This window comes from Rhinolophus ferrumequinum, chromosome 9, assembly GCF_004115265.2.
Source record: "Rhinolophus ferrumequinum isolate MPI-CBG mRhiFer1 chromosome 9, mRhiFer1_v1.p, whole genome shotgun sequence".
Taxonomy (NCBI): Eukaryota; Metazoa; Chordata; class Mammalia; order Chiroptera; family Rhinolophidae; genus Rhinolophus; species Rhinolophus ferrumequinum.
In genome coordinates this window covers 32,702,011-32,729,454 of record NC_046292.1, presented here as the reverse complement: position 1 = coordinate 32,729,454, position 27,444 = coordinate 32,702,011, and the positions used below count along the sequence as shown (strand labels likewise).

Sequence of the window (27,444 nt, the reverse complement as noted above, 5' to 3'; positions counted from 1 at the left end):
TAGGGCAGGGGTGTTATGGCAACTCCACAGTCATTAGGGTTTAGGGTTCTTTTGTATTGATGCTTTGCTATGTGTGGAAGCTGACTTATTCCAGTATCAGTCATAACAACCATATTCTAGCAAACAGGAAGGAAGAATAGGAAGGAGAAAGGAACGTTCCCATTTTTAAGGCTACTTGGTAGAAGAAACATATTGCTTCTACTCTCCTCCCACTGGTAAACATAGCTCCAGATCACAACTAGGGGGAGCTATGTCTAGCCAGTGGGAGGAGAGTGGAAGCCTTAGCCACTAGCAGGAGAGGCTAAGAAAGCTGGTTTTTATCTGGTCAGGTGTGCACAATTAACATTTGGGAGTTTACTGAGGAAGAAGGAGCTAATGGAAATGGTGGGACCACCGGTAGTCTCAGCCACATAGTTTTTAGATTATAAACCTTAATAATATCACTTTTATCACATTTATGATATAAAGGAAAATTCTGAAGAATAATCTGCTTTTTTCCTAGAACTACTTTGACTCTCTTTAAGTTACACTTGGGTTGGTTTAATTTGCCGTGAGTTGTTACATAATATGTAAATGGTGCTAGGAATTTTGAGGATGGTGCAGGTCTTCAGGGGAGTTTTATTTGTTGCGATATTTGTGTCAACAGTGGCCTCAGAAAACATTTCACTGGGTTTCTCACTCACAGTCTTTTGAAACATAGGTTATTACTTTGAACATCAAATGATTTATAGAAGCATTAGTCTGTGTTGATCAGTCCATGTTATAGTAGCATTTGTTCATTCTACTAAATTCAAAGTGAATTCTCAGGGCAATGATAACTTGCCTGAGTCCTTTCTAGGAGATAACAATAATGGGGTTTTTCCCCCTAGTGTTTTCTATTTCATAGATTTCTGCTCTTATCTTTATTATTTCCTTTCTTCTTTCTTTCAATTTAATTTGCTCTTCTTTTTCTAGCTTCTTAAGGTAGAACTTTTGTTCATTGGTTTTAAAACATTTTTATTTTCTAATACAAGCACTTAAAGCTACAAATTTCCCTTTAAGCACTGCTATAGGTGTATCCCACAAATTTTGTTATACTGTTGTTTTCATTATTCAGTTTAAAATATTTTCTAATTTCCCTTGTTATTTCTTCTTTGGCCCATATGTTCTTTAATTTCTAAGTATTGGGGGCTTTTCTAGACATTATTTCTAATTTAATTTTGTTGTAGTCACTGGTTACAGTCTTGAAATTTATTGACTTATGACCTAACTAACACATGCCTTATTTTTGTAAACATTCCATGGGCACTGATAATGATTAATATAGTTGTTGGTATAGCTCTGTAAATATCATTTAGGTCAAGGTGATTGATGGTTCATTCAGATATTCTATATCAATATTGGTTTTTTTTTTCTAGTTCTGTCAGTTACAATTAATATCTTAACTGCATAATAACCTAGTATGAATAATACCAACTTACTATTCAATAAGTTTTCAATAGTGTATAAACACGTTGCTTCTGTACATCTTTGTCCCTCTCCCTTCATATTATTTTTACCAATTACATTTTTATACATTGTGTACCCATTAACATAGATTTACAATTACTGTTTTATGCACTTGTCCTTTAAATCATATGGAAAAAGAGTTACAAACCAAAAGTACAATAATACTGGCTTTTATATTTACCTGTGCAGTTACGTGTAACAGGTTCTTTATTTCTTCATGTGCCTTTGAGTTACTGTCTCATGTCCTTCAGCCTGAAGGAGTTTCTTGTAGAGCAGGTCTATTGGTAATAAACTTCCTCAACTTTTGTTTATCTGGGAATATCTTAATTTCTCCTTCGTTCTCTTTTTTTTTCACCTCCTTCATTCTTGAAGGACAGTATTGCCGGATATAGAATTATTGGTTGACAGTTTTTTTTTCTTTCAGGGTATTAAATATGCTGTCCCACTGTCTTCTGACCTCCATGGTTTCTGATGGGAAATCAGCTATTAATTTTATTGAGGATCCTTTCTACATGATGAGTTATTTCTCTTGCTGCTTTTAAGATTCTCTCTTTGTTTTTGACAATTTGACTATAACATACAATATTTGTTTTGTATATCTTTGTCTATAGCTTATAATTGTTAGCTGTGGAATGGTGAGTCGGCTATGAGCTATTCCAGTATTACTGTAACTCATGGTGCCTTGTTCTGACCATAGTATTTATGCTCTTGATTTTCCCAGCCCAAAGCCCTTTCTCTTATTTCCAAGTTAGTGTGTGTGTAGGGCAATGTAAAGACAGAGACTACACCAAGGACCTCAGGATTGGTGGAGCTGATTAGGGGTTATTGGCTTCTGAGGATTACAGATTAGTCATGAGATGCAGTTCTAATTGGGAAAAGTATGGGATTATAGTAGCCAGAAATGCTGTAATGGTCCATTTTTTCCATGAGGTGTTTGGTTCCATTTTATTTTTCAGGTTTTCTTTATTACTTAATTAGTTATTCAGAATGATTTTGATATTTTTTTTCCTATCTGATACTTAACACAGTGTCTGTGGTATGCGTCAGGGTATATGCTTCTTTTTTTTTTTGGAGGGGGGGAATATTGGGGAACTGTGTTTATCCAGGACCCATCAGCTCCATGTCAAGTCATTGTTTTTCAATCTAGTTGTGGGGGGCGCAGCTCAGCTCCAAGTCAAGTCGCTGTTTTCAATCTAGTTGTGGAGGGTGCCCATGGGCCGATTCCTCACTGGCCCATGTGGGAATCGAACTGGCAACCTTGTTAAGAGCTTGCACTCTAACCAACTAAGCCATCCGGCAGCCCTGTGTATGTTTTTTTTCATATTGCAAATTTCAGCTTCTCTGTATTCCTTTAGCTCTTCTAGATGAATTATCTGTGATCAAGCCAGTGTTTGGGATAGAATGGAAAAAAGTTACTAAGGCATCTTCAAGTTAAATCAGCATAAGTGGTCAACATTAGGGGATGATGAAATGATCACATATAGAATGTTATATAGCTATTAAAATCATTTTTTCAGAAATTATTTTAAAATTTCCTGATTTTTAAAAAGTACAAAAGTTACATAAATGCATATGCTAAATTCAATATAAAGTATTGCTGAATTCTGTATTATTGCTGAATTATTGCATACAAAGTTAAAGTCCCCATTCCTCAGAGGCAACTGCTGTTATTACATGCTTCTTAGGAATTCCTGATGACCTGATAAATGCTTATGATGTAGTTGCAGGGCAAGGCGACAGCAGGTAGAATTGTGTGTACAATGTGATTTCAGCTGTGGGTGTACCTGTTCACTTGAAGGGAAGACTATGGAAATATGCTGGGTGGTAGAGTTAGAGGGATTTGGGAAAAATGCAGTTAAAATAGAAAGAAGGAAATACTACTAGAAATAATAATATGAATATATTATAGCAAAATGGCGTTTTCTTTTTAAAACAATGAAACAAAATTATAACCATCAAAAAGACTGAGGGAGGGGCCGGCCCGGTGGCTCAGGCGGTTGGAGCTCCATGCTCCTGGCTCCGAGGGCTGCCGGTTCGATTCCCACATGGGCCGGTGGGCTCTTGACCACAAGGTTGCCAGTTCAATTCCTCGACTCCCGCAAGGGATGGTGGGCTGCGCCCCCTGCAACTAGCAATGGCAACTGGACCTGGAGCTGAGCTGCACCCTCCACAACTAAGACTGAAAGGACAACAACTTGACTTGAAAAAAAAAGTCCTGGGAGTACACACTGTTCCCCTTCCCCAATAAAATCTTTAAAAAAAAAAAGGACTGAGGGAGGTCTATATTTACTGATTTTGAGTGATTTCTAAGATACATTAAGTAAAAAAAAAATGCAAGGTATAGAAAAATATATGTGGTATACTGTCATTTATGGTAAAAAAAAGAGCATAGAGTGCTATGGTTAAAAAAGAAAGAGTATACAGTATATATACGTTTACATATTAATATATGCTCAGAATATCTGGTCAGAAACTTATATACCCTCTGTGTAAGATAATGAAGACTGAGAGTCCAAAAGTAGAAAACTTACTCTTTACTATGTATTTTTTATATTATTTTTAAATTTTTTTTTCTGTGTGCAAGTGCAACCTTCTTAAAATACATAAAATGAACTGAATTGGAATTTAGGAGATTTATTTTCTAATAGGAGATTTATTTTCTAATCCTGGTTATGTTAAAAAACTGTTTATGTCCCTTGAAAGAGTCTGTCTGTGCTTCAGTTTCCCATCGATCTATAAGATGGAGATAATGGCAACCCCAACTATATTGGAGTGAGTGTGCGTGCGTGCGTGTGTGTGTGTGTGTTTGTGTGTGAGAGAGAGAGAGAGAGAGAGAGAGAGAGAGAGAATCTGGTTTAAAATGCTCACTATAACCATGCAAAACCATTTATTGAATACCTAGTCTGGGAATGATACTATGCTTGACTAGAAGCACAGAGGGAGAGATGAGACACTATTCTTCAGAAGTTTATTGTACTCTGACAATATTTGTTAAACAAAATGTGCATTAGTCAAAATGGCATACTTTAATCCCTTTCCTCTGCATCAAACAAAGCAATGATGGATTATTATATTTGTGTGTGTGTATTTACTTAAAGGGCAACATACAGCACTATGTTTAATCTTACAAAGAATATTGATTAAAAGATACAAAAGAATACATATGTGTATTCATTATAATGTACAAAGCCAGGCAAATGTTAACTTTATTTTGGATGAGAACATAAAGTGGTAAAACCGTAAGAATTATAAGGAAATGTTCTTCATAAAGGGCAGGATAGTGTTATCACCGAGGCAGGGGGAGGTGGAGTGGGAAGAAGCAGGGCGTTGTGATCCAGAAAGGATACACAGGGCATTTCTGGGGTGCTGGGAGTGGATGCTTATTTTACAATAATATGTTAAGCTGTGCATTTGTTTTGCGCACTTACATTATATCTCACACTAAAATGATAAACATTAAAGGCACATGGCTCTATGCAAAAACAATATGAATATTTTTGTAGATCAGAGGTGGAACGGGAATTCATTATGATAACCATGAATGAAACTTTCAGATTTGGAAATTAGCAGAGGCAACTAAGAGTTTGACCTCCCTGGTAGTCCCTTCCAGTCTTTTTTGCTGATTTCTCCACTTTTCTAGCTACTTATTTACTCTCTGGTGATTTCAAACAGTCTCATGGTGCATATACATTTATATGCTAGTTAAACTCCCAAATTTGTATCTCTGGTCCTTCTAACTTCTCTTAACTCTAGCGTCATGCATCCAACTGCCTATTCAACAGCTTCAGTTGGATGTTTAATGTATATCTCAAATTTAACATGTCCAAAATTGAATTCTGATATCCCACCTCAAGACTGTTCTACCCTTTGCTTTTCCCATTTCCGTTGAGAGCAATCACATCCTTGCTCAGACCAAAATCCTGGAAGTTATCCTAATAGACTCGATATTATACCTTGCATCCAATCCATCAGGAATTCCTGTTGACTTTACCTTTAGAATATACCCAGAATCCAACCCCTTCTCATTCACTGCTACCTTGATCTAAGCCACTATAATTTCTTGTCTTGATTTACCACAGAAACCTCCTAGGTGGTCTTCTTGCCCTTAACCATGCTCCGTTTCCCCTGATCAATTCTCAACCTAGCAGCCACGTGATACTTGTAAAACATAGGTGTGATCACAGCACTCCTTTGTTTCAGACCCATCTCTGATTTCTACGTTTTACAGAGTGAAAGCCATAGTCCTTTCTTCAATGCCCAGTACAATCTGTGCCTCTCTTCCTCTCTGACCTCATTTCTTAAAACCTTTGTCCTTGCTGTGCTCCAGCCACACTAGTCTCCTTGCTGTTCCTTGAAAATACTAGATCACCCTTTTACCTTCTTGTGTTTGCACTGGCTATTTCCTTGCCTGAAACACCTCTCACCCCCAGATGGTGACCGGGCTGACCCCTTCGTCTCCTTGCAGTCTTTGCTCAGATGTTATCATCGCAACAAGGCCTGCCTGACAACTTTATTTAAAATTGAGACTCATATTCCAACCGTCCTTTCCCAATCTACTTTTGGTTTTTCCATAATATTTCTTACCTTCTAAAAAACTATATAATTTATTTACTTATCATGTCTGCTATTTATTGTCTGTATGACCCCTTAAACTGTAAGTTCCAGGAGGGCAGATATCTTTATCTGAGCTTGTTCACTTATGTATCCCAAATTCTTTAAATAATGCCTGGCATATAGTTAGTGTTCGATTATTTGTTGAATGAATTTATGCAAGGTAAAAAACCAAAAGCACTCCACGCTTCACAAGGGCCTGGAGTCAAATTCATAATATGAAGTGGGGTCTAGGCGAAACCTCCTGTGAATAGAGGCTGGAAGAAATGGCCACTGTTGCATGTAGCTTTGGAGCTGCATATCTGCCTTTGGTCATGGCTGGAGAAAGCAGAGAAAGCTCCACATGCTTCCAATATGTTCAGTAATATTGGGGATTTAACAGCAGATTATGAATTCTGAGCAGCTGATATGAGGTTGGGTTCCGGACTTGGAATCCCTGGTTGGAGACCTGGGTGTTGGGGTAGATGGAGGTAACCAAAAGCCACTAGATCGAAGATAGAAGAGGGCTGAATTTCTCTATGGGAGAATTGAGAGCAAGACTTCAGATGGGGCTGAACAGAGACGAGCCATGAAGGCTTAAAGCTTTGAGAGGGGGAGGAAAAGAAGGGGAGGGATCCAGTGATGAGCAGTACAGGAGATGTGTTAAAGGGAGACTAAAGAATTGACCTCCTCAGTTTATAAGTGTTTATAAGTGATACAGACTTCCTCTGTTTTTTTCCCCCTATGAAATCTTAGATAAAATCTAGATTGCTTTGATGTAAGTGAATTCTTCCCGGAGAATGGGAAAGAGATGGTGTATCCTGAGTCAGAGTTGGCATAGGGTAAGAATAGACTGCATGTGGAGATATTTGACATCTAGATTACATATAATTAGAAGGAAAAACGATAGGACTTAGTGATGGATTGGGAGAAGAGACAGGAATTTGACAATGAGATCACTGGTGACCTTGGAAAGAGCTGTTTCTGTGAAATGGTGAGTACAGAAGCCAGAACAGAGTGAGTTGGAGTGTGAGTGAGAGATGAGGAAAGAGAGAGAGCGCATATAAACAACTCTTTCAAGAAGCTTAACTGTGACTGGAAGAGAATTTAGGGTTAGGAATTTTTTTTTTCCCAGAGTGGTGGAACTAGAACTTGTTTGTATATGGATGAGAAGGAACCCTTAGACTGGGAGAGTTAATGATGTAAGAGGGGTTGGCTGATGTAATGGAATGAAGTACCTGAGAAAGGAAGAGGGGAGACCCGTAGCACATGGAGATAAAGGGAAGAGAAAGAAGGTGTGTTGATACAGGTAGGTTTCTAGTTTTGGTGGCAGGTATAGTGGCATTGTTTACAGGGAGCTCCTGCTTTGGCAGTGATGGCAAGTACTTTTCCCTTTGTCGCCCTACCGTCCAACACATCTTCCAGTGCTAGTAAAGTCTAAATTATTGGTGTTTTCTTTGAAAATACAGAGCTTCATCGGTAATTGCTAACCTTGCAAGGGAGCCAAGACCCTACACTAAAATGAGAGAGTTGTAGAATTTGTAGCTAGATATGTAGATATGGGCATTTCGATAAATTTACAGTACTGTTTGAGATCTATATGATATAACCTCAGCTATATGGAACATTGTAAGGTTCTAGCTTCCCTCATCTGCTAATCTCTTGTGTTCCAGGCCTACTGAGCAATTGCTGATCCCTGAACATCCCCTATTACTATTTCATGTATATGCCATGCTATGCTATCTCTATGTGCCATGCTGCATTTTCTTCCCCTAACCCAATTCTTTAAGACCTAGCTCAAATGTTGCCTTCTCCGTGAAGCCTCTGTAAAGCAGTAAGTAACTAATTCACTGCACTTGATTTCCTCCACCATGACATGAAAAAAAACCTATTAGAGTTCAGAAATCTATTTAACCTGTATATTCTGAATCCTGAAGGGTAGGCTCCATGTTTTATGAATCTCTTTATCACCCGATGATACTTTCTGTATAGTGGATTTTCAGTAATCATTTGTGGAAATTAATCAATGCTGAATAGTTGAGGAATTATCCTGTAAGCACCAAACCTTTAAAAATTGTAAACATTCAGGATGATGATCTTTCTAGAACTTTATACATATTTTTTGACTTTCTAAAGTAAATTGAACAAAATTGAACCCTCTAGGGAGGTTTTAGGGGAATCATGATTCAGATGCTCAAGTCTACAAATACCCTCAGAGTTCATTGAAATGTATAAAGATTACTTACCCTAGTGCTGAATGGCTTAGCCTATTGGGCTTTTGTTTTATGGACTTTTTAGTTTTTCATCTCCCTCTGCATCTGATTTTAGCAGCTATTCTTCCTCTTTTCTAATCAGATTAATCTACTGATGAATCTGTTTGGAAAACGACATGCTTTAGAAATGAAAGTAAGAATAAACTGTAGAGGGCTCTTCTGGGAATAAGGCTTGCACGCAGGTGCACGGACTCCTCTGCTCTACCCATTCACTCCTTCAGCACCTTTTGGGGGTCAGCACTACAGTAGGTGCAGAGGCAGAACTTTATCTTGTCTTCAAGGTGTTTGGGGTTAATCCCTTTTAGCGACTCAGAGCCCTTTCTGTGCTTCTCAGCTATATTTCAGGAAATAGTTCTTTTTCTTTTATTTTAGGGGTTGGATGATGCATTTTGCATATGAGTATAAGTAAGAAGGGTAGGAGTTAAATAAAGGGTCTTGTTTTAGCCTTCTGAATTCGGTCTTATATGGAATGGTAACTAGAATTATAAGATTTGTTTGAAGACCAGAGTTACAAAAAAAAAAAAAGACAATGAAGTGTGTGTCTTTTCTTTTTCTCTCCTATAGGAAATACAGATGAAGCGGACTGCAATTGAAGCTTTTAATGAAACAATTAAAATATTCGAAGAGCAGTGTCACACACAAGAACAATATAGCAAAGAATATATCGAGCGATTTCGCAGAGAGGGGAATGAAAAGGAAATTGAACGGTAAATCTACCAAGTACACTAGTGAGACAAGACTTCTTTTCTTCCACAATAATCTCTGTTGTGTCTGCTTTTACCCCTTAAACTTCACAGTCCTGCCTTATGGAAATACTTGCTTTTCCCAGTAATGGCACCAAACTGAATCATCTCTCTTCTGTGTTCTTTCTCCGTCCTCCTAAACACTAACTCCTACTCCATTAGGGCTCAGCTTAGACGTGACGTTCTCTAGAAAATCTCCCCTGATTCCCTAGACTGGTTTGGGGGCTTCTTGTCCCTACCCCTACAGTATCTGGTCCCGATCCCTACTGTAATAATTACTGAGTGTGCCACTCACTAAACTGTGAGCTTGTTGGGAGTGAGGATGATGACTTCTTTCCCTGACAGCTCCAGCACCTGTTATGGTGCCTGAGGTCATAGTGGTGCTCACTGAATACTGAATGCTGATTGAACTGAAAATCAACAGCAGCAGTCTGAGAATAAATTGGAGATGGAGCAAGACCATGGGCAGGAAGAGCAGCCTGATTGTTGGAAGTGTCTGCAGTTTCTATAGTCTTCAGGTTAAAAGATGGTGAGGGCCTGAACCAGGGCAATGGCAGGAAAGGAGGGGGCGCTAATGGAAATGCTGAGGACTTAAGGCCTGACCAGGAATGGTAAGTGTGGGATTAGTCAAAGATTATTCCTAGTGACTAAGGGATGGTGTTATCCACCGAAACAGAGAGTCTGTGAGGAGAGTTTGGGTTGGAACCAATGAGCTTAAGGTTCCTGTGAGAACCCAAATGGAGTTGTTGGAAAGGCTGTTGGATTCGGAACTCAGGGCACAGAAATGTGTAGGTGATGGTAGATGCTGAAAATGAGATTACACAGAAAGAATGAGCAGCATGTTGAAGTACTGGATCTGGCAACTGAAAGTATATTGGAAGACTTTATCAAAGCAAATTTAGTAGAGTATTAGAAGACTGAGTCAGATGACAGTGGGTTAAGGAGTGAAAAAGTGGATAATAAAAGTGAATCATAAACAAGGGAAAAGCAAAATTATTTCTCACATCGGCACCAAAGTGTTGGTGAACTTCTGTGTGCAAAAGAATAGGGCTGAGTGCTGTGGGGCCTCATGGTTAAAACCATGGGCTTGAATTATGTATTGACGGTTTACCAGCTGTGTGACCTTGGGTGAGTTTCTTAATTCTCTCAGCCTGTTTCCTCCTCCATAAACTGTGGATTATATCTTGTTGAAATGCTGAGAGAATTAAGTCACACACACACAAACACACACACACACACACACACACACACTCATGGTACAGAAAGGCATGTTTGTGTGTATGTATATATTTTGGCATATGCTATCAATAAATTACAATTATTAATGAAGAAAAAGAAAATAACTTGTACTGTAGTTGCAAAGGGAGGTAGAGTAGCATGATGAAGTTCTGATAGTAATGTAAAACCGCATACTGAGGGACAGGCGAGTAATGTGGGAACTTGTTGCCGTAAGGATTCAGTGCAGAGCAGAACTTCATGCTCGAGAAGCTTGTCTCCGTCATCTAAGGACTGCTCCCCAAGATGAACCAGGCACTGTTTAGTCCTTTTACATGTGTTATCACATTTACCCAGCGAAGGCAGGCACTGTTTAGGTACCCAGAAGAGGAAATGAAGGCACAGAGAAGTTAACTTGCTCATAGCCACATAGTAAGTGTCAGGCCAGAGATTCCAACTTCGGCGGGCTGACTGCAAAGCCATTGCTCTTAGCTGCTGTGTTGTGCTACCGCTTGATGTCATACACACAGCTTCACTGGTTCAATCGTGGCTTGATCCAGGGCCCAAACAAGGTCATCAGGATGCTCTCTCATGCTCTTTTGGCTCAGTTTTTCTCTGTGTGGGCTTCATCCTCAGGTAGGCTTTCCACATAAGGTGGCAGATAGCAGCTGGGAGTCCTACAATCACATATGTAGTAATAACTTAGCAATTCCAGTGGGAAGAGAGAATCTCTTTATAATCGTTCTAGCAAAAGTTCTAGAATTGACTGTCATTGAGTCAGCTTGGGTATTTTTCCCATTCATGAACCAGTCACTGTGGCTTGAGGGCAGGGATAGGACGGAATGCAATACTCTTCTTGGCCAGGCTGGGTTGTGTGGAAGTTCACCTCTGAATATGAGATGGGGACAGGGAACCCTTAACCTCCAGGGACCATTAGGGTGCTGTTACCAGAAGCGTGGGAATGGGTATGGGCCAGGTAAAAACAGCGATGTCGGCCACACTTAAGATGTTAGGGCTCTGCTCACACTATGGAATGCTTCTGCTTGGTTCCTATTTTAGCCTTAATATGTTAAATATTTTCACAGAATTATGATGAATTATGACAAATTGAAATCACGTCTGGGTGAGATTCATGATAGCAAAGTGCGTCTAGAGCAGGATTTGAAGAAACAAGCTTTGGACAACCGGGAAATAGATAAAAAAATGAATAGCATCAAACCTGACCTGATCCAGCTGCGTAAGATTCGAGATCAGCACCTTGTGTAAGTAGGCTGGGCCTGGGTGGGGGGCCACCAGCACCAGGTCACTGCTGGTACTGGAAACGTTGGAGGTAGAAGAAGAGATTTGTAATTGAGAACTGGCCAGTGAGAGTGTAAGAATGTAGGAAAGCACTCCTGTTCGTAGCAGGGGTACCAGCGGCTATACCAGAAGTCAACGTGTGGGAGCAGTGTAGGACTCTAAACTGTACAACTGCCTTGGAAATGCCAGAGGGTGGCTGTGGCAGGAGCAAAGTACAGAGTCATGTTTGCCTGAACCACAAAAGCCAGAATCTTTGGTTCTATACATAGTAGAGCCACAGAAATAGAAATTATCCCTCATGGGCACAGGCACCGACACCAATAATGAGGGGCCTACAAATAAATATACAGAAAAATGTATTAAAGGTTTTTATATTTAAGAAATGAAATTCTGTATGTAAGTAATAGAAATGTGTCAGTAGCAGGCATGAAAGATAATTTGACTTGAGGAGTGAAACCCAACTCTTTAATATTATGGAAAATTATATCATTTAGCTAGATACAGGGATATTATCCAAATATAGATTGAAAGTGTATTATCAGAACAAATTGTGTGGATTAGGTTTTGAGGACCAATGACTGCTTCAAAAAAGATGAAAATCATGAAAAAGGAAACTCTTGTTAGGTTTAGTTCTAGGTAATGAATAGACTGTTATGAAATATATTTATGGGTGACTTTCATGCCTGCAAAACAACTCAATTCAAACTCTTGGCAGGAGAAGACAGAGTAAGATCTCTGACTGGGTTTTTCTAGATGTCAGGGTCTTTGTGTGACAAAGGGAGAGGAGATAAAATACAAGCTTTGAGGTTGGAATAGTGGCTGTTGAGTTTCAGTAGAGGAAAATTTAAGGTGATTGTTTTGGGGGCAATTACAACTATAGTATGAGTAGTTTTAATAACACTGCTCTCCAGAGATCATTTCAGTTTGCTATTGTGGTTCCCCCAAAAGTCAAGCAAGTACACAGAGCATACAGAAAAGCTTTGAAAACAAGGCAAGGAGATGCCTTTTCCTGAAATCAGATTGTGTCTGTTCTTGGAATGCTTATATGGTGCTGGTCACATATGAAGCTGAAGAAGGGCCCAAGAAGTCTATGCCATGGACCACAGGAATGAATGGAAGCATGTCTTTGCCCTGGAAAGCAATATTAAGAATATACCATCCCAAGGAACATGAATAAGTGTGGCAAATTAGACCTTGAAAGTTCCTTTAACGAGTTATGTAAGCTAAATATAAAGGAGACTTTAGATAACATCATGGATGATATCCAGGGTATTTAGGGAGACACGGACAATCATTAACTCTTTGGGAAGGGTTGCTTCAGGGAGAATAGTCCATGTTCCATAGCCCATGCTTTGATGTTTCTAACAAACATAATACTAGGTGGACTGGATCTGTTCCAATTTTGAAACTGTCTAGTCAGTCCTGAAGGAGACTGATTGTACAACATATGTGTGAGGACATTTCCCTGACTTCCCACTGCACATCGCCCACAGGATTTTATGAGATTCTCTGCTGAGGTCACAGTGTACTATTTCTAGAAAGCATTCTTGAATGCTTAAATACAGAATTTCATTTCTTAAGTAGAGTGTAAAATTGTTCTTAAATATAAAATCCTTTAAAATTCCTTTTCAAAAAAAGGAATTTGGTTGTTCATGTGCAATTCTTTTTCATCGGGAGTTAGTTTCCATGATTACCATTTACTTTTCTTGGTATTTATAAATCTAAATTGATAAATTCAAAATAAAGAATAACTTACCATAGCAATACGGTTCATTAATGAGTTTTGAGTAATATGTACTAGGGAAGTTTGCAGCTAAAGGAGTTCTGTGGAGGGTGTTCTATTATTTTTTAAAACAACTTTATTGAGATATAGTTCACATCCCATACAATTCATCCATTTCAAAGTGTATATAATTCAGTGTATTCATTACATTCACAGATATGTGCAACCATCACCATAGTTAATTTTAGAACATTTTCATCACTCCAAAAAAGACACCATGTACCCTTAACCTATGATTCCCTTATCACCCCATCCGCTACAGCCCTAAACAACCACTAATGTATTTTCTGTCTCTATGGGTTTGCCTATTCTGGACATTTTATATAAATGGAAAAATATAACATGTAGTGTTTTGGGCGTAGCTTCTTTCACTCAGCATAATGTTTTCAAGGTTCATCCATGTGTAGCGTGTAGTAGTACTTCATTATATTCCATTGTAAGGATAGACCACATTTTGTTTGACTGTTCATCAATTGATAGACATTTGGGTTCTTTCTAACTGTTGGCTATTATGAATAATGCTGTTCTGACCATTCCTGTACACTTTTTTGTATGGACATGTTTTTGGTTCTCTTGAGTATATGCTGAGGAGTGAAATTGCTGGGTCATACTGTAATTCTGTGTTTAACTGAGGAACTGCAAGACTTTTCCATAGTAGCTGCACTATTTTACATTTCCCTAGTGGTGGTCTGGTTTTTTGAAAGTAGTGAATCATTCCTTAATTTATCTCATAACTTAAACATTTTTAAAGTGATTTTTCATTTCAAAATGTCTTATATATTATCGCATTTTTATGTAGGGAGTGTGAAGTTTATAAAATTTGGTGCGAGACAAATGGAATTCCTCTTTTTCTTAAATTAAAATTAATTTATTCCAAGTTCCCACCTGCCTAGTTATATGAAAAATATTTTATGTCAGTTATGATTAGGGCTCTTCCCACCTCCTACACATACACACACATTTGGATCATATAAGAATGTCATCATGAAGTACTGCCAGGAAACTAGTGGAGCAAAAGTCCCCTGTCGGTCATCACTGCCGTCATTGGGCGCTTCCTCAGCCCCTAATCACTGGGTCCTGCCATCCGGTTACATAATGCTGCTTCAGAAAAATTCAGAAGTGCTGTTCACAGTAATCTCCTTATTCGACACCAACAGACTCTGCATCGGAAAACCTTGTCCTCCATCCAGGGTGTCTTGTCCATGGGGCACCCTTTTCTGTTACCCCATCTCATACTTTAGCCAGGCTCTAGGGAAGCATAAATTCTCCTCCAGGACTTCTGCTTTAGCTTCAAAGTATTTTTTCCTATTCCTCCCTCTCAGGAACTGGCTAGTTCAGTCCTCTTTTTGGACTGAAATACAGCTCTTTTCCTCTTAGGGGGTAGTTGGGTTGTAAGGCTAATTAGACCTTTAGAAAAGACACCATATGTACATATATTTTTTTCCTACTTGCTGAGTTGGGGACTAGGTGAGGGTATACTAACACAACCTATTTTTTCTCTCTTGGTTTTCTTAAGATAACTTCAGTGTAAGCTATGGGAGTAGTATTTCCCCTGTTTTTTAGAAGAGAACCCTGAGGCATAAAGAGAGGCTGGTCAAAACCACACAATTAGTAACAGAATGAGATTCTTTTTTTTTTTAAAAATGATTCATTGGGGAATACTCGGGAACAGTGTGTCTCTCCAGGGCCCATCAGCTCCAAGTCGTTGGTGAAGGGCACAGCTCAGTTCCAAGTTCAGTCGCTGTTTTCAATCTTTAGTTGCAGGGGGCGCAGCCCACCATCCCGTGTAGGAATTGAATCGGCAACCTTGTTGAGAGCTCGCGCTCCAACCAACTTGAGCCATCGGCCGCCCAGAATGAGAATTTGGTGTTAGGTTTTCCCTCTGGAATATACTGCCTTCACATGTGATCTAGGCATTTAATCAATAAGTTAAATATGAATGAACATACCTAAAATTGCTTGAACTTTTTCAAAATCATTTTTAAAAGTTAGTCAGTTCCTGGCATTGTTAATAGATGTTTAAGGACTCAGAACTATGTAGTAGTATTTGAAATGGACTTCTGGGAGATTAGAAAAGTTGCTTGTGTGAAAAGGCAGAACACTATCATAGATGGAGGATAGACCTAAAACATTCTTCTCTTTATCCTGGATTTTCCTGGGTGTCCTAACATTCCTTGTGGCAGAAAGGGAGGATCAATTTAAAGAGGTTGGTGGTTAAAAGAAAATGAGAACTCATGGTGGCTGGTTAGCTCATTTGGTTAGAGCATGGTGCCGGTAGCACCAAGGTTGCCGGTTCGATCCCCGCATGGGCCACTGTGAGCTGCGCCCTCCTTAAAAAAAAAGGAAATGAGAACTCGAGAAAATGTAGCACCGTTTATTTATTTCAAGCCGTTTTCCCAGTGTGCTTGCCTCTTTAATAAAGGAAAGATCAGTTCTTTAAAGATAGCAAAGTTTTTATTTATAAGAGTGTTTAGAGAAGGGTATCAGGATATTTTGCTGATAGAAATGGTGGTGGAGGAGGGGGTTTGTTACTAAATCAATTCTATCAAGATCATGTTAATGTTAGTTAACATTATGCTTAGCTTTTTTTACTAAGCATAAAAAATGAAATCCAGGTTAACTGAAGGACATGTATTATTGAGAAAGACTATGAAATCTGTATAAAGAAACTTTAAAATTAGGTGTAATTTCAAGTTCTCTAGTGTACTTGGGGTCAGAGAGATGACTTTGAAGTTGACCGTGAAGATTTATTAAAAGTAGCCCACCATCAAATATTTACTATTTAGTGAATAACCTGCTATGTGCTGGCACCGTTTTCAGCACTGGGATTAGCCATGAACAGGACAGACCCCTTTTTTTTAAAGCAGCTTACATTTTAATGGGGTAGACAAACATAAACAAGTGAAAATATAAAATAATAAATTTCAGGCAGATTCTATGAAAATGATAAAAGCACAGTGTGACTGGAGCCTGCCTTAGTCGGGACACTGAGGGTAGTCCTCCCTGAGGAGGTGACGTTTATGGTGAGACCTGAATGATCACGGCCTGCTTGGTAGACGGTCATGATGAGAGAGTTTTATATTCCACTCAAGTTTCAGGCCATCAGCCACCTGAGTGAAAGTAAATGTAATGGTTCATATCATTTTCCATCTAAAGTGTGGCTGTATTTTAAAATACTATGATTTGCCTGGTGATGAAATAAATTTGTATTAATTTATTTCAAAAATTGTATTAATTGCTCAGATTGCCACCCTGAATTTCTTGTGGCTTGCTTAGGTGCAAAAATAGACCTTGAAATTTTGTTGAAGAATTTTAAACTCACTGTAGTAGACCACATAGGAACTGAGTCCTCTGGCTTAGTGGAGATCGCAAATGTGTGACACCACACTCACCTAACTAGTAAGTTCAGGAACAAATGTCCTACTGTGTCTGACTGTAAGTATGTTGTGGTGGTATAACCTTCTAGAAAAGGAAAATGAAAAGTGAGAGAAGTGCCTAATTTCAAGTAGCCCTTTGTTTCTGACTTTTTGCAGAAAGTTGAAGGAAAAGTAATAGAGAAACTAGTTTAAGGAAATATCTGGTCACTCTCAGTGGGACTGGGATAAATAAGAGGTTTCTGGACTCTGGAAGTTCGGTTGGCTTGGACATGTCTACTTTGTCCAGGCAGTTTGCACAGATACTGACACTTGGTGTCTTCCCTTTGGCAGGTGGCTCAATCACAAAGGAGTGAGACAGAAGCGCCTGAATGCCTGGCTGGGAATCAAGAATGAGGACGCTGACGAGTAAGTTCTCTCTGTGCCCTTCTGTCAGAGGGCTTTGTTCCCATACAAGACATGGGCCTTCTTTTTGCTTGCTAAGTGTTGGTTCTCATTGTCAGTTCAGGACATTGAATCAAGAACTTTGCACCTCTTTTGAATTGAATTGCCTCAAGAGTACCCTATAAGCACTTGTGTTTAGAGACCTGCCGAACCACATGAAACAAAAGCATTGCTCTTTCAAACATCCATGTGTTAGCTTATTGGATGAGACCTGTGAATTCTGTGCTTTCTGCACCATACCAAGTAATGACGTTAAAAAACATCCAACTAATTGCAATTTCACTTTGTCATTTGTGGTTAAAGATTTAGAAGAGAGTTTTATTTGTGAATTTGCTTTTAGATATAAGTAACCTGATTATTAGAATAATATTTTAACATTTAATTTTTAGGACCTATTTTATCAATGAGGAAGATGAAAACCTGCCCCATTATGATGAGAAAACCTGGTTTGTTGAGGATATCAATCGAGTACAAGCAGAGGACTTGCTTTATGGGAAACCTGATGGTGCATTCTTAATTCGTGAGAGTAGCAAGAAAGGATGTTATGCTTGCTCTGTGGTGTAAGTCTTCTCTGGTTGTGACCTTTTGAAAACTTCTGCATTGATTAATATAAAATCAGCCCCTCATAAAATTCAGATCAAATGAGTTGAAGTACAGTAATGAGAGCCATGGCTTAGACTATTAATATTGTACAAAGGAACAGTTAGTTGCTTTAGGAGAAATGATATCTGAAATCATTTTGGGGATTTTAATTTAAATGGTAAGTAGATTAAACCCTGCATTGTTGCTATTGGATTTCAGTTATTTGTAAAAAATAATGTGAGATCTTCAATTGAAAAGATCACTTAATTCTTTAGTAGCCTCCTGCATGCCTAATTTGGTCTTCATTGTCATATTTAAGAAAGCTTGATTAAATAGAACTGTTTTTACTTTAGAAGGAAAACTCTATCTAAATTTTGTACTTAAATAGTATTCTGTTGGGGTAGTGATAGAAAATGGTAGGTGTTTTCTGTAAGATGATCTTAAGATTTTGTTTGAAAAAGCCTATTTTCCTTTTAATGGAAAGTGAAATTATGGGGGTGACAAACCATTCCTTGGTCAGATTTTGCCTAAGAGTTACGTATATTCCTTAGAAAGGCAAATTTCTTCATTGACAAAGACCATACTTAGAGTGAAGGTATAGTATGATGGTTATGAGAGCAAGCTTTGGTGCCAGATATACTGGATTTGAATCCTGACTCTGCTACTTACCAGATGTGTGACCTAGGGTAAATTACTTAACTTTTCTTTGCCCAGTTTCCATACCTGTATAATATAGATAATAACGTCTATTTCACGTTTTTTTGTAAGTATTCAGTGAATTAATATATGTAATGTAATGTGCTTTGATCAGTGCTGGCACATAATAAGTAAATGTTATCTACTAATATTATTATGATAATGATGCTACTGATGGACGTGGCAGAAGTCAAAAAAGGTGACAAAATAATTTTGCCCTCAAAGAAGACAAGGTGGTGAGGATAGATGAAAGACACTCATATTAACAGAGTGCTTTAGTGGTCTACCTCTGTCATGGAGTCAGAGTTTGAATCTAAGTTTACTTGGTTTCAAAGCCCACATTTCCCTACTGCACCCCACTTCATTTCACAATTAAATATCTAAGATAAATAGAATCACTGAGAAACAGGTATCAATAGTGTGTACACATGAAGTACTGTTAATTCTGGTGGAGAAAGAGAGGATTGGGAGGTTTTGTGGAAGAGATGGCATATGAGCTGGACTTTGAAAGGATGAATAATGGAATATCTATGGGCAGGAAATGGGGGAAGAGTTGAAAAGTACATTGGAGTATTGTTATCCAAAGATAGAGCTACTTGAAAAACATTTCCTTTCTCTCAAATCTGGGCTGCTCAAGTTATCTGAGTGGAAATGGCAGGAGAGGATGGTTCTTGCAGGATTTGAGATCTTTTAAGAATAAAAAGAAGGTAGGTAATAAGCCCAGTGCATTGGTCCCTTACCCTCACCCCAGGTCACAGGATGGCAGCCTGTGGGTTATGGATTTAGCTGGTAGAAGGTACTGCCCAGTAGCTCAGATAATCCCTGGGAGACCAAGGAGCATCTTGAATGTTTTGGGGAGCTGCATTCTTTTTCTCCTTTCTTTAGTCACAGACTTGACCAGACTCAAGTCCACGGCAGTGTGGGTTTCCCTTGCCTATTAAATCCAATTGCAGTCATATATTGGAGTATATCACTAGGATGTATGGAAGCAAAAAAGTATATCACTAGGATGTATGGAAGCAAAAAAGTCTGGGATCACAAAGACTTCCTTTCACTTGTTTGCCAGCCACTCTGGCTATAGGAAGCCTGCCTACAGTGATCTCCTGATTTACTTAGGAGATTTGCTGAAGTGGGGATATGAGTAAGTTCAGTTTTTTTTGGAGACACTCAGAGCAAAATTTAAATGATTATGTAGTAGGAAGTTAAGGCATGGAACTCTCTTGTTTTTCCATTTTAATTTCTGTTAATCACATCAAAAGAAGCTTCAGAATATAAATTGTTTAACTCCACGGCCTTCTCAGGCTAAAGACCTGCAGCCAGCAATGCATGTATTCTACTATGTTAGGGAGTCAGGTAGTGAGCACTTGTGATCCTTATTGTTGTTGTCATTTGGGATAAATATTCTGATTAGGGCTAGAACAACTGGACAGTTAAAGAAGGAAACAGAAGACTTAAACAACACTATAAAACAACTAGACCTAACATATCTTTAGAATACTCCACCTAACAATGGCAGAAATACACATTCTCAAATACATATGAAACATGATCCGGGATAGAGCACAGGTAATACTACAAGTCTCAGTAAATTGAAAAGGATTGAAATCATACAAAATATGTTCTCTAACCACAATGGAAAGAAATCAGAAATCAACAACAGAAGGAAGTTTGGGAAATTCACAAATGTGGACAGTAAACAACACATTCCTAAATAACCAATGGTCCAAAAAAAGAAAGGGAAATTAGAAAATACTTTGAGATGAGTAAAAACAGAAACAGTGTATCAAAACTTATAGAATGCAGCTAAAGCAGTGCTAAGAGGGAAATTAATAACTGTAAACATTTATATTAAAAAAAGATCTCAAATCAATAACTTAACCTCCTTCCACCTTAAACTAAAAAGAAGAGCAAACTAAACCCACACAAGCAGAAGGAAAGGAGTAATAAAGATTACAGTGGAAGTAAATGAAATAGAGAGTAGAAAACAATTGAGAAAATCAATGAAACCAAAAATTGGGGAGAACAAGATTGTGTAACACCTCTCCCACACACACCCACAAAAGAGAGAGAGAGGGAAAATGCAAATTAGTAAAATCAATATGAATGAGGGGGATATTATTTTAGTCCTTACAGAAATTTAAAAAGATGATGAGGGAATACTATAAACAGTTATGCCAACAAATTAAATAACGTAGATGAAATGGCACATTCCTAGAAGCACACAAACTACCAAAACTGACAAGAGGAAATAGAAAATCTGTATAGAATTATAACAAAGATATTGAAGTATTAAAAATAAAAATACCCACAAAGAAAAAAGCCCAGGCCCAGCTAGCTTCACTGGTGAATTCTACCAAATATTTAAAAAAGAATTAATACAAGTCCTTCACAAACTTTTACAAAAAATAGAAGAGGAGAGAACACTTCCCAACTCATTTTACAAGGGCAATATTACCCTGATACCAAAACTAGACAAAGATATCTCAAGGAAACTATGGATAAATATAGTAGGATTCATCCCAGGAATGTTAGGTTTGTTCAACATAAAAAAAAAAAAATCAGTGAACACACCACATTAATAAAATAAAGGACAAAAATTACATGATTATTTCAGTAGACTCACAAAAAGCATTTGACAAGATCCAGCACTCTTTAATTTAAAAACACTGAACAAATTAGGAATAGGAGGGCAATTCCTCAACCTGATAAAGGGTTATCTATGAAAAACCTACAGCTAATAATCATACTTAATGATGAAAGACTGAATGCTTTTCCCTAAGATCTGGAAGAAGACAAGGATGTTCACTCTTACCACTTCTAATCATCATCGTACAGAAGGTTTTAGCTAGGGCAGTTCGGCAAGAAAAAGAAACAAATGGCATCCAGATTGGAAAGGAATAAGTAAATTATTAGAGCTAATAAATGAGTTCAGCAAGGTTGCAAGGTTGTAGGTTAAAAGATAAGGATACAAAAATCAGTTGTATTTTTATATACTAGAAATGAGCAATCTGAAAATGAAATGAAGACATGCTATTTATAATATAAAAAATGATAAAATACCTAGAATTAAAACAAAAGAAGTATACGAGTTATACAGTGAAAACTATGAAACATCATTGAAAGAACTTAAAGAAGACCTAAATAAATGGAAAGACATCCAGTGTTCATGGATCAAAAGACTTAATATTGTTAAGATGGCAATACTTCCCAAATTGATCTGTACATTCAGTGTCATCCCTATCAAAAATCCCACTAGAGTTTTGCAGAAATTGACAAGATAATCCTAAAGTTCATATAACTGTGCAAGGGATCCCGAACAGCCAAAATCATCTTGAAAAAATAGAAAAAAATTTAAAGTACACCTCCTGATTGCAAAACTTACAACAAAGTTATAGTAATCAAAACTGTGAGGTATTAACATGGATAAACATGTAGATTAATGAATAGAATTGACAGTCAAGAAAGAAACTCTTACATTTATAGTCAACTGGTTTCCCACAAGAGTCTCAAGACCACAAACTGGGGAAAAATAGTTGTTTCAGTACATGGCGCTGGGACAACTGGTGAGCCACATGCAAAAGAACGAACCCCTACTTCACATTATATACAAAATTGACTCAAAATGGACTATGGACCTAAATGTAAGAGCAACAAGTATAAAACACTTAGGAAAATACATAGGCATAAATCTTTGTGACTTTGGATTAGGCAGTAGTTTCTTACACACCAAAAGCAGAAACACCAAAAGAAAACAAAATAGATAAATTGGACTTCACCATAATTAAAACTTTTTGCATCAAAGGACACTATCAAGAAAGTGGAAAGACAACCCACAGAATGGGAGAAAATATTTGCAAATCATGTATGTGTTAAGCAAGTAATGTCTAATACATAAAGAACTCTTAATAAAAAGATAAATTCCCCAATTTAAAAATGGGCAAAGAATTCAAATGGACCTTTTTTAAAAGAAGATATCTAAGTGGTCAATAAGCACATGAAAAGATGCTCAACATCATTAGTCATTAGGGAATTGCAAATCAAAACCACAGTGAGCTACCACTAGGATGACTATAAAATAAAAAAGATGAACAATAACAAGTGTTGGTAAGGATGTGGAGAAATTGGACCCTCTTATACTGCTGGCGGGAATATAAAATGGTGCAACCATTTTGGAAAACAATTTGGCAGTCTCTGAAAAAGTTAGACTTACCATATGACTGAGCAATTCCACTCCTAGGTATATATCCAAGAGAACTGAAAATATGTCCATACAAAAACCTGTACATGAGTGTTCAGAGCAGCAGCATTCACAATAGCCAAAAAGTGAAAACAACCCAAGTGTCCATCAATTGATGACTGGATAAACAAAATGTGGTCTTTCCATCCCATGGAATATTATTTAGCCACAGGAAAAAATGAATTACCAATATATGCTACAACATGGAAGACTTTGAAAGTGTTGTGCTAAGTGAAAGCCAGGTACAAAAGGTTGTGTGATACTGTATGATCTCATTTATATGAAATGTCCAGAAGAGGCAAATCCATAGAGACCGAAAAAGTGGGTTAGTTGCAAGAGCCCGGGGGGAGGGAGGAATACAGAGTGATTGCTTGGGTACATGGCTTCTATTTAGGATGATGAAAATATTCTAGAATTAGATAGTGGTGATTGTTGCACAACCTTGTGAATATTCTAAAAACCACTGATTTATTTATACACTAAAAAAATTGTTTTTGGTTTATTCTGCCCTTTCCAGTGTTCTTGCCTAATGAAGACCCAGAGCTGAGTGATTAAATGCAACTATCCATTTTCGCTTTATCAGGTCTTGGTGGGAGGTAAAGGGTATCTCTGTGACAAGTCTATAAGGGGGTGAGGGGAACACACATGGCTGTGACATTTTACAAGCTTGATTGACAAAACATTTCTACTCCTTTCCAGAACAATTGCTCTCAGAATTCTGGTCACTTAAAGTCTCTTTATTATTATTTGCCTTAATTCCCTGTGGTGTTTGTGTTGTGTCGTTGCAGTGCCGATGGGGAAGTGAAGCACTGTGTGATCTACAGCACTGCGCGGGGCTATGGCTTCGCAGAGCCCTACAACCTGTACAGCTCCCTGAAGGAGCTGGTGCTGCATTACCAGCAGACGTCCCTCGTCCAGCACAACGACTCCCTCAACGTCAGGCTTGCCTACCCTGTTCACGCACAGATGCCCTCGCTCTGCAGATAAAGCGGGAGTGGGAAGAGAGGTGGCTCTCTAGCATTTTTTCTACAGTTTTTATTAGACTACGAGGGCATTCTTTCTACGTAGACTGCTCGTTTTGCACAAGAAGTGATTCTGTGAATGTGAAGTGGAGAGGCCGAGCAGCAATCGGCCAGGAAGGGGCGTAAGGGGCCTGAGGTTCTCTGCGACTCAGCCGCGCCGCTGCACTGACATAGGAAGCTGGAAGCAGAGGTTGTTTTTTGGGAAGTCTGTTTCATTGGGATTTTTGTTTTGTTTAGCCAGACACCCTCAGCAGAACACATTAGGCTTGGTGGGGTCAGGGGCTGTATCTGGAAGCCTCTGAAGAGTCCATGTCCTCTTTTGGTCTTCAACTCTGGGAATTCGGCAGGGGCATGGCTCTGTGGGGAGTTGTTTTTATCTGGCAGTCTCTCTTAACTTCTTCCAAAAGAGAAGGCTGTTTTGGTTCTGTGGTAGAATGGCATTTGGTGAAAAAGACAACCAAAGGAAAATGGAGAGGCTTGGGATTTTATTTACGGACTCTGTCAAGTGGGTAAAAAACCTGCAACTGAAGGTACCGTATTTCTTAACTGACATAACTTAGGCATTAGCATCTCATAGTCCCTCTCTCTAAAGAAGCATTGTTTAGAAACCAAATTAATCCCAGCAAAACAATGTTTGTTGCCAGACTAAGTAAGGTCTGATGGACGAAGGTGGCACTAGTGTCTGAATGCACACTTTACCAAAACTTGAAAATAAAAAGAAAACTAGAATTTGTTAGTTTTTAGCAAATACTAAAATTGGTCAGTGTAACTCCTTCTGCCCGGCCCTCATTTCTCAGACATGAGAATAGTGTTCTTTTTGTGGGCATGGTGAGCTTTGAATCATAAAATGAAGTTGGTGCTTGTATGGTGTTTTCTTAGCCTAAAGAATGATCTGTTGTTTGAAACCTTTGTAACTTGTTTGTATGAGTAAAGAAAAGGTGCAATCTAGTGCTTTTAGATGGCTTGATATACCAAATAATGATATAGAACAAAATTCTTATATGTGCTTCCCAAGTTTAAAGTCCCTGCAGAAACAGTGAACACGGTTTAATTACTCTTCATCCCCTGTCCTTCGTTGGATAGGGCTTAGGGGAGTCCAACAGGTTGCTGAGGCTGTAGCAGGAAGGGAGCCAGCCAGAGTGTGGTCAGGGACCTCGGTAAATCACAGACCCGGAGGCTCTGGTGTCCAGAGCAAAGGTCAGACCACATTACCCATGTGCTTCCATACAGCGGTTTCTGAAACTTTTGCAAGGAGAGGAAAGGATGGTTTGGAGTTTATACTGTTCATAGAAACCATCTGGAAGCTTTTCTCTTTGCCTTTTTTGTGATCCTGCCATTAAGATGATGTGCACAGACTGTCCTGATTCGAGGCCAGGAATCTTCTGCTCCACGTGGTTTAAGCCTTCCAGCTGAGGGAAGCGAGGCCAGTGGAGCTGGAGGCAGCATCCCCTCCTCCCTCCATTACGTCCCACCCCCATCAGTCAACACTCGTTTGACAAATAGAGTCCAGCTGCCTCTGAGCCAGTCCTGGAACCATAATGGGCTCAGAGTGAGTCAGCTGTTTGAGTCCAAAGCTGTGCAGCCAGGCATCTGGCTGAGCTAGACAGGAAGCCAGTATCTGGGTCTTGATACACAAGGCTTGCAGCTAGGAAAGTTCTGGTGTGGGGATGAAGGAAACAAATGGTGCTTTCCCCGAACACTTATGTTGGTGACAGGGCCTAGAATGGACCATGACGTAGAAATAGATATAGATGAAAAGTTTTGGAAAAACCTCCAGAGTTACTAACAAAGAGGATAGGAAGGAAAGGGCATATCTTTGGCTTTTCCTTGGTTACGCTGAAATTTCAGGATTGGGTGAGGCAAACAAATGAACCCCCTTCCAGTGTCACTGTTCTGACGTAAGCCCTTCATGAACAGCCAGCCAGCTGCACATCCCTTCCCCAAATTGCCGGATGGACATCTTGCTGAAAGTGTCACTGAGCAGTGGCCAGCTGATTGCTTCTGGGCACACCCTGATGGCCTTGCACCAGGTGTGGAACCTGTGTAAGCGTTGGATGCTCGAGATTGGGTGCAAGGAATCCCTCCTTTCTGGTACGAAAATTTAGCGTTCTGAATGTCTTAAATGAAAATGGGACTAAGGATACACACCTGTAACGCTGAACTGTCTGTTGCTCCTTGTCAGGCAGACATTAAGGGCGTGCCGGGAGAGCTAGCACCATGTTTGTTACCTACATTGGGCTGGCTTGTGGAAAAGGGCGGCTCTTTTTTAGCTGTACATTCCTTCACTTTTTGTTTCTTTCCTGTTTTTCATTCTTGAATTTGTTGCTTTATGGGAAGACCTAGGGATCATTTGAAAATTTGAAAAGTATTCTTTCTGACTAGTTGCCACATGATTTGCTTGATCCTGAGTCAGTGGAAATGGCTCACGGAGCCGTCTGCTAACCACTTGTTGGGGCAGTATGCTGCTGCTTTCCTCCACGGTCTTGGCAGCAAGTCCTGGCCTCCTTCATCCGAGTCTAACTCTGTGCCCTGTCCCATGACCTGGGCCCTGGACTCTCTCGGCATCTTAACTGCAGCCTCATTGAGGCAGAGGGTAAAGAGGTAGAACAAGACCAGAGGGGCCCATTGTTTTCCTGGCTAGCGAAGCCACCTACCAACGTGACAGCAGCTTGATGCTAAACCTTGGCCATGGCTCAGGCCTGTATAAGGAGGTAGCTGTGTTCTTATCACTGATTTGGCCAAGGTTGAGGACTTCCTACTAACTCCCCTACCCCACCCATCTCCTCTCTAAGCCCTGATGAGCCCTACCACTTATTTTGGGCTTCATATGTTCTGAAGAAGCTTTTTTGAGAGCCAGTGTGGTGTCTTCCATGGGTCTCCTCTTCTTGCTGCAAGGAACCAGCCTCATGGGTCTTCTTGAGCCAAGAATGCATCTGGGCAATTCCTGGTTTTCAAGGTGGTCTCTGTTGCCAGTTAAGACTCCAGAGTTGTCCTCTGTGAGGCTTCAGTGGCCACAAAGCAGAGGGCTCAGATGGGGGCCTGGCTGGACCCTCTGCTTCCAACTGCTCAGCCTTGCTCCAGCTCCAGCCACTTGTGACAAACAACCTTGTTTCCTTACAAATTCCAGCATGTGACTTTGGTGCCCTGTTGTTACTTGTGAAAAACTTATTCTTCTGTTGTCTTTGATGTAGTCAAAATTCATGTAGTTTACGTAAAAATATCTGATTCACAAGGAAGCCAACTATACGTCTTGTGTTGGGACAGTTCATAATGTAGTTCCTAGACCACTTTTGCAAATTGTTCTTGTCACCAGATGTGTTCAGACATTGCTGTGCAGTTGTGGGGGTGGGGTGGGGGGAAGGTGAGGGGAGATACTTTTTGGTCTTTTTGTTTTTTTACCTTCCCCAAGAGGGGACAGTCTGGCCAACTTACTCCAATAATGCAATAAAGACATTGCAATAAAATACCTTTTTGTCCTTGTGCTGTGGAGGGTGGGCTGGGGGCAGGGGGTGAGGGGAAGAGGACTTAGGGTGTTGAAAAGCCCTGAAACTTCCAAATCTCTCCCGAGCACCAAAAGATTAGTCCTGGGGCTGAACTGGGGCCATCGGAGGCTCTCTTCTATCCCTGAAGAAGAGGAAGTTGACCCTAACAAGTATGTTGCCGGAATCCTGTCTGCCCAACACAAAGCACAGGGAGAC

General features: G+C 39.3%; 1 protein-coding gene across 2 annotated transcripts in view; it reads left to right on the top strand.

Annotated features, from left to right (window-relative positions):
* Positions 1-27,102, top strand: part of PIK3R3 (phosphoinositide-3-kinase regulatory subunit 3) — a 70,682-nt gene extending 43,580 nt beyond the window's left edge. Inside the window, exons 6-10 of one of the 2 annotated variants that reach the window (XM_033114565.1) lie at positions 8,916-9,058; positions 11,395-11,571; positions 17,099-17,173; positions 17,599-17,769; positions 23,513-27,102. In XM_033114565.1, the coding sequence (XP_032970456.1) occupies positions 8,916-9,058; positions 11,395-11,571; positions 17,099-17,173; positions 17,599-17,769; positions 23,513-23,711 (765 nt within the window). In that variant the 3' untranslated portion in view covers positions 23,712-27,102. The remainder of the gene's footprint in view (positions 1-8,915; positions 9,059-11,394; positions 11,572-17,098; positions 17,174-17,598; positions 17,770-23,512) is intronic. The other variant, XM_033114566.1, reaches the window with a different exon arrangement.
* Positions 27,103-27,444: the final 342 nt, after the last annotated feature.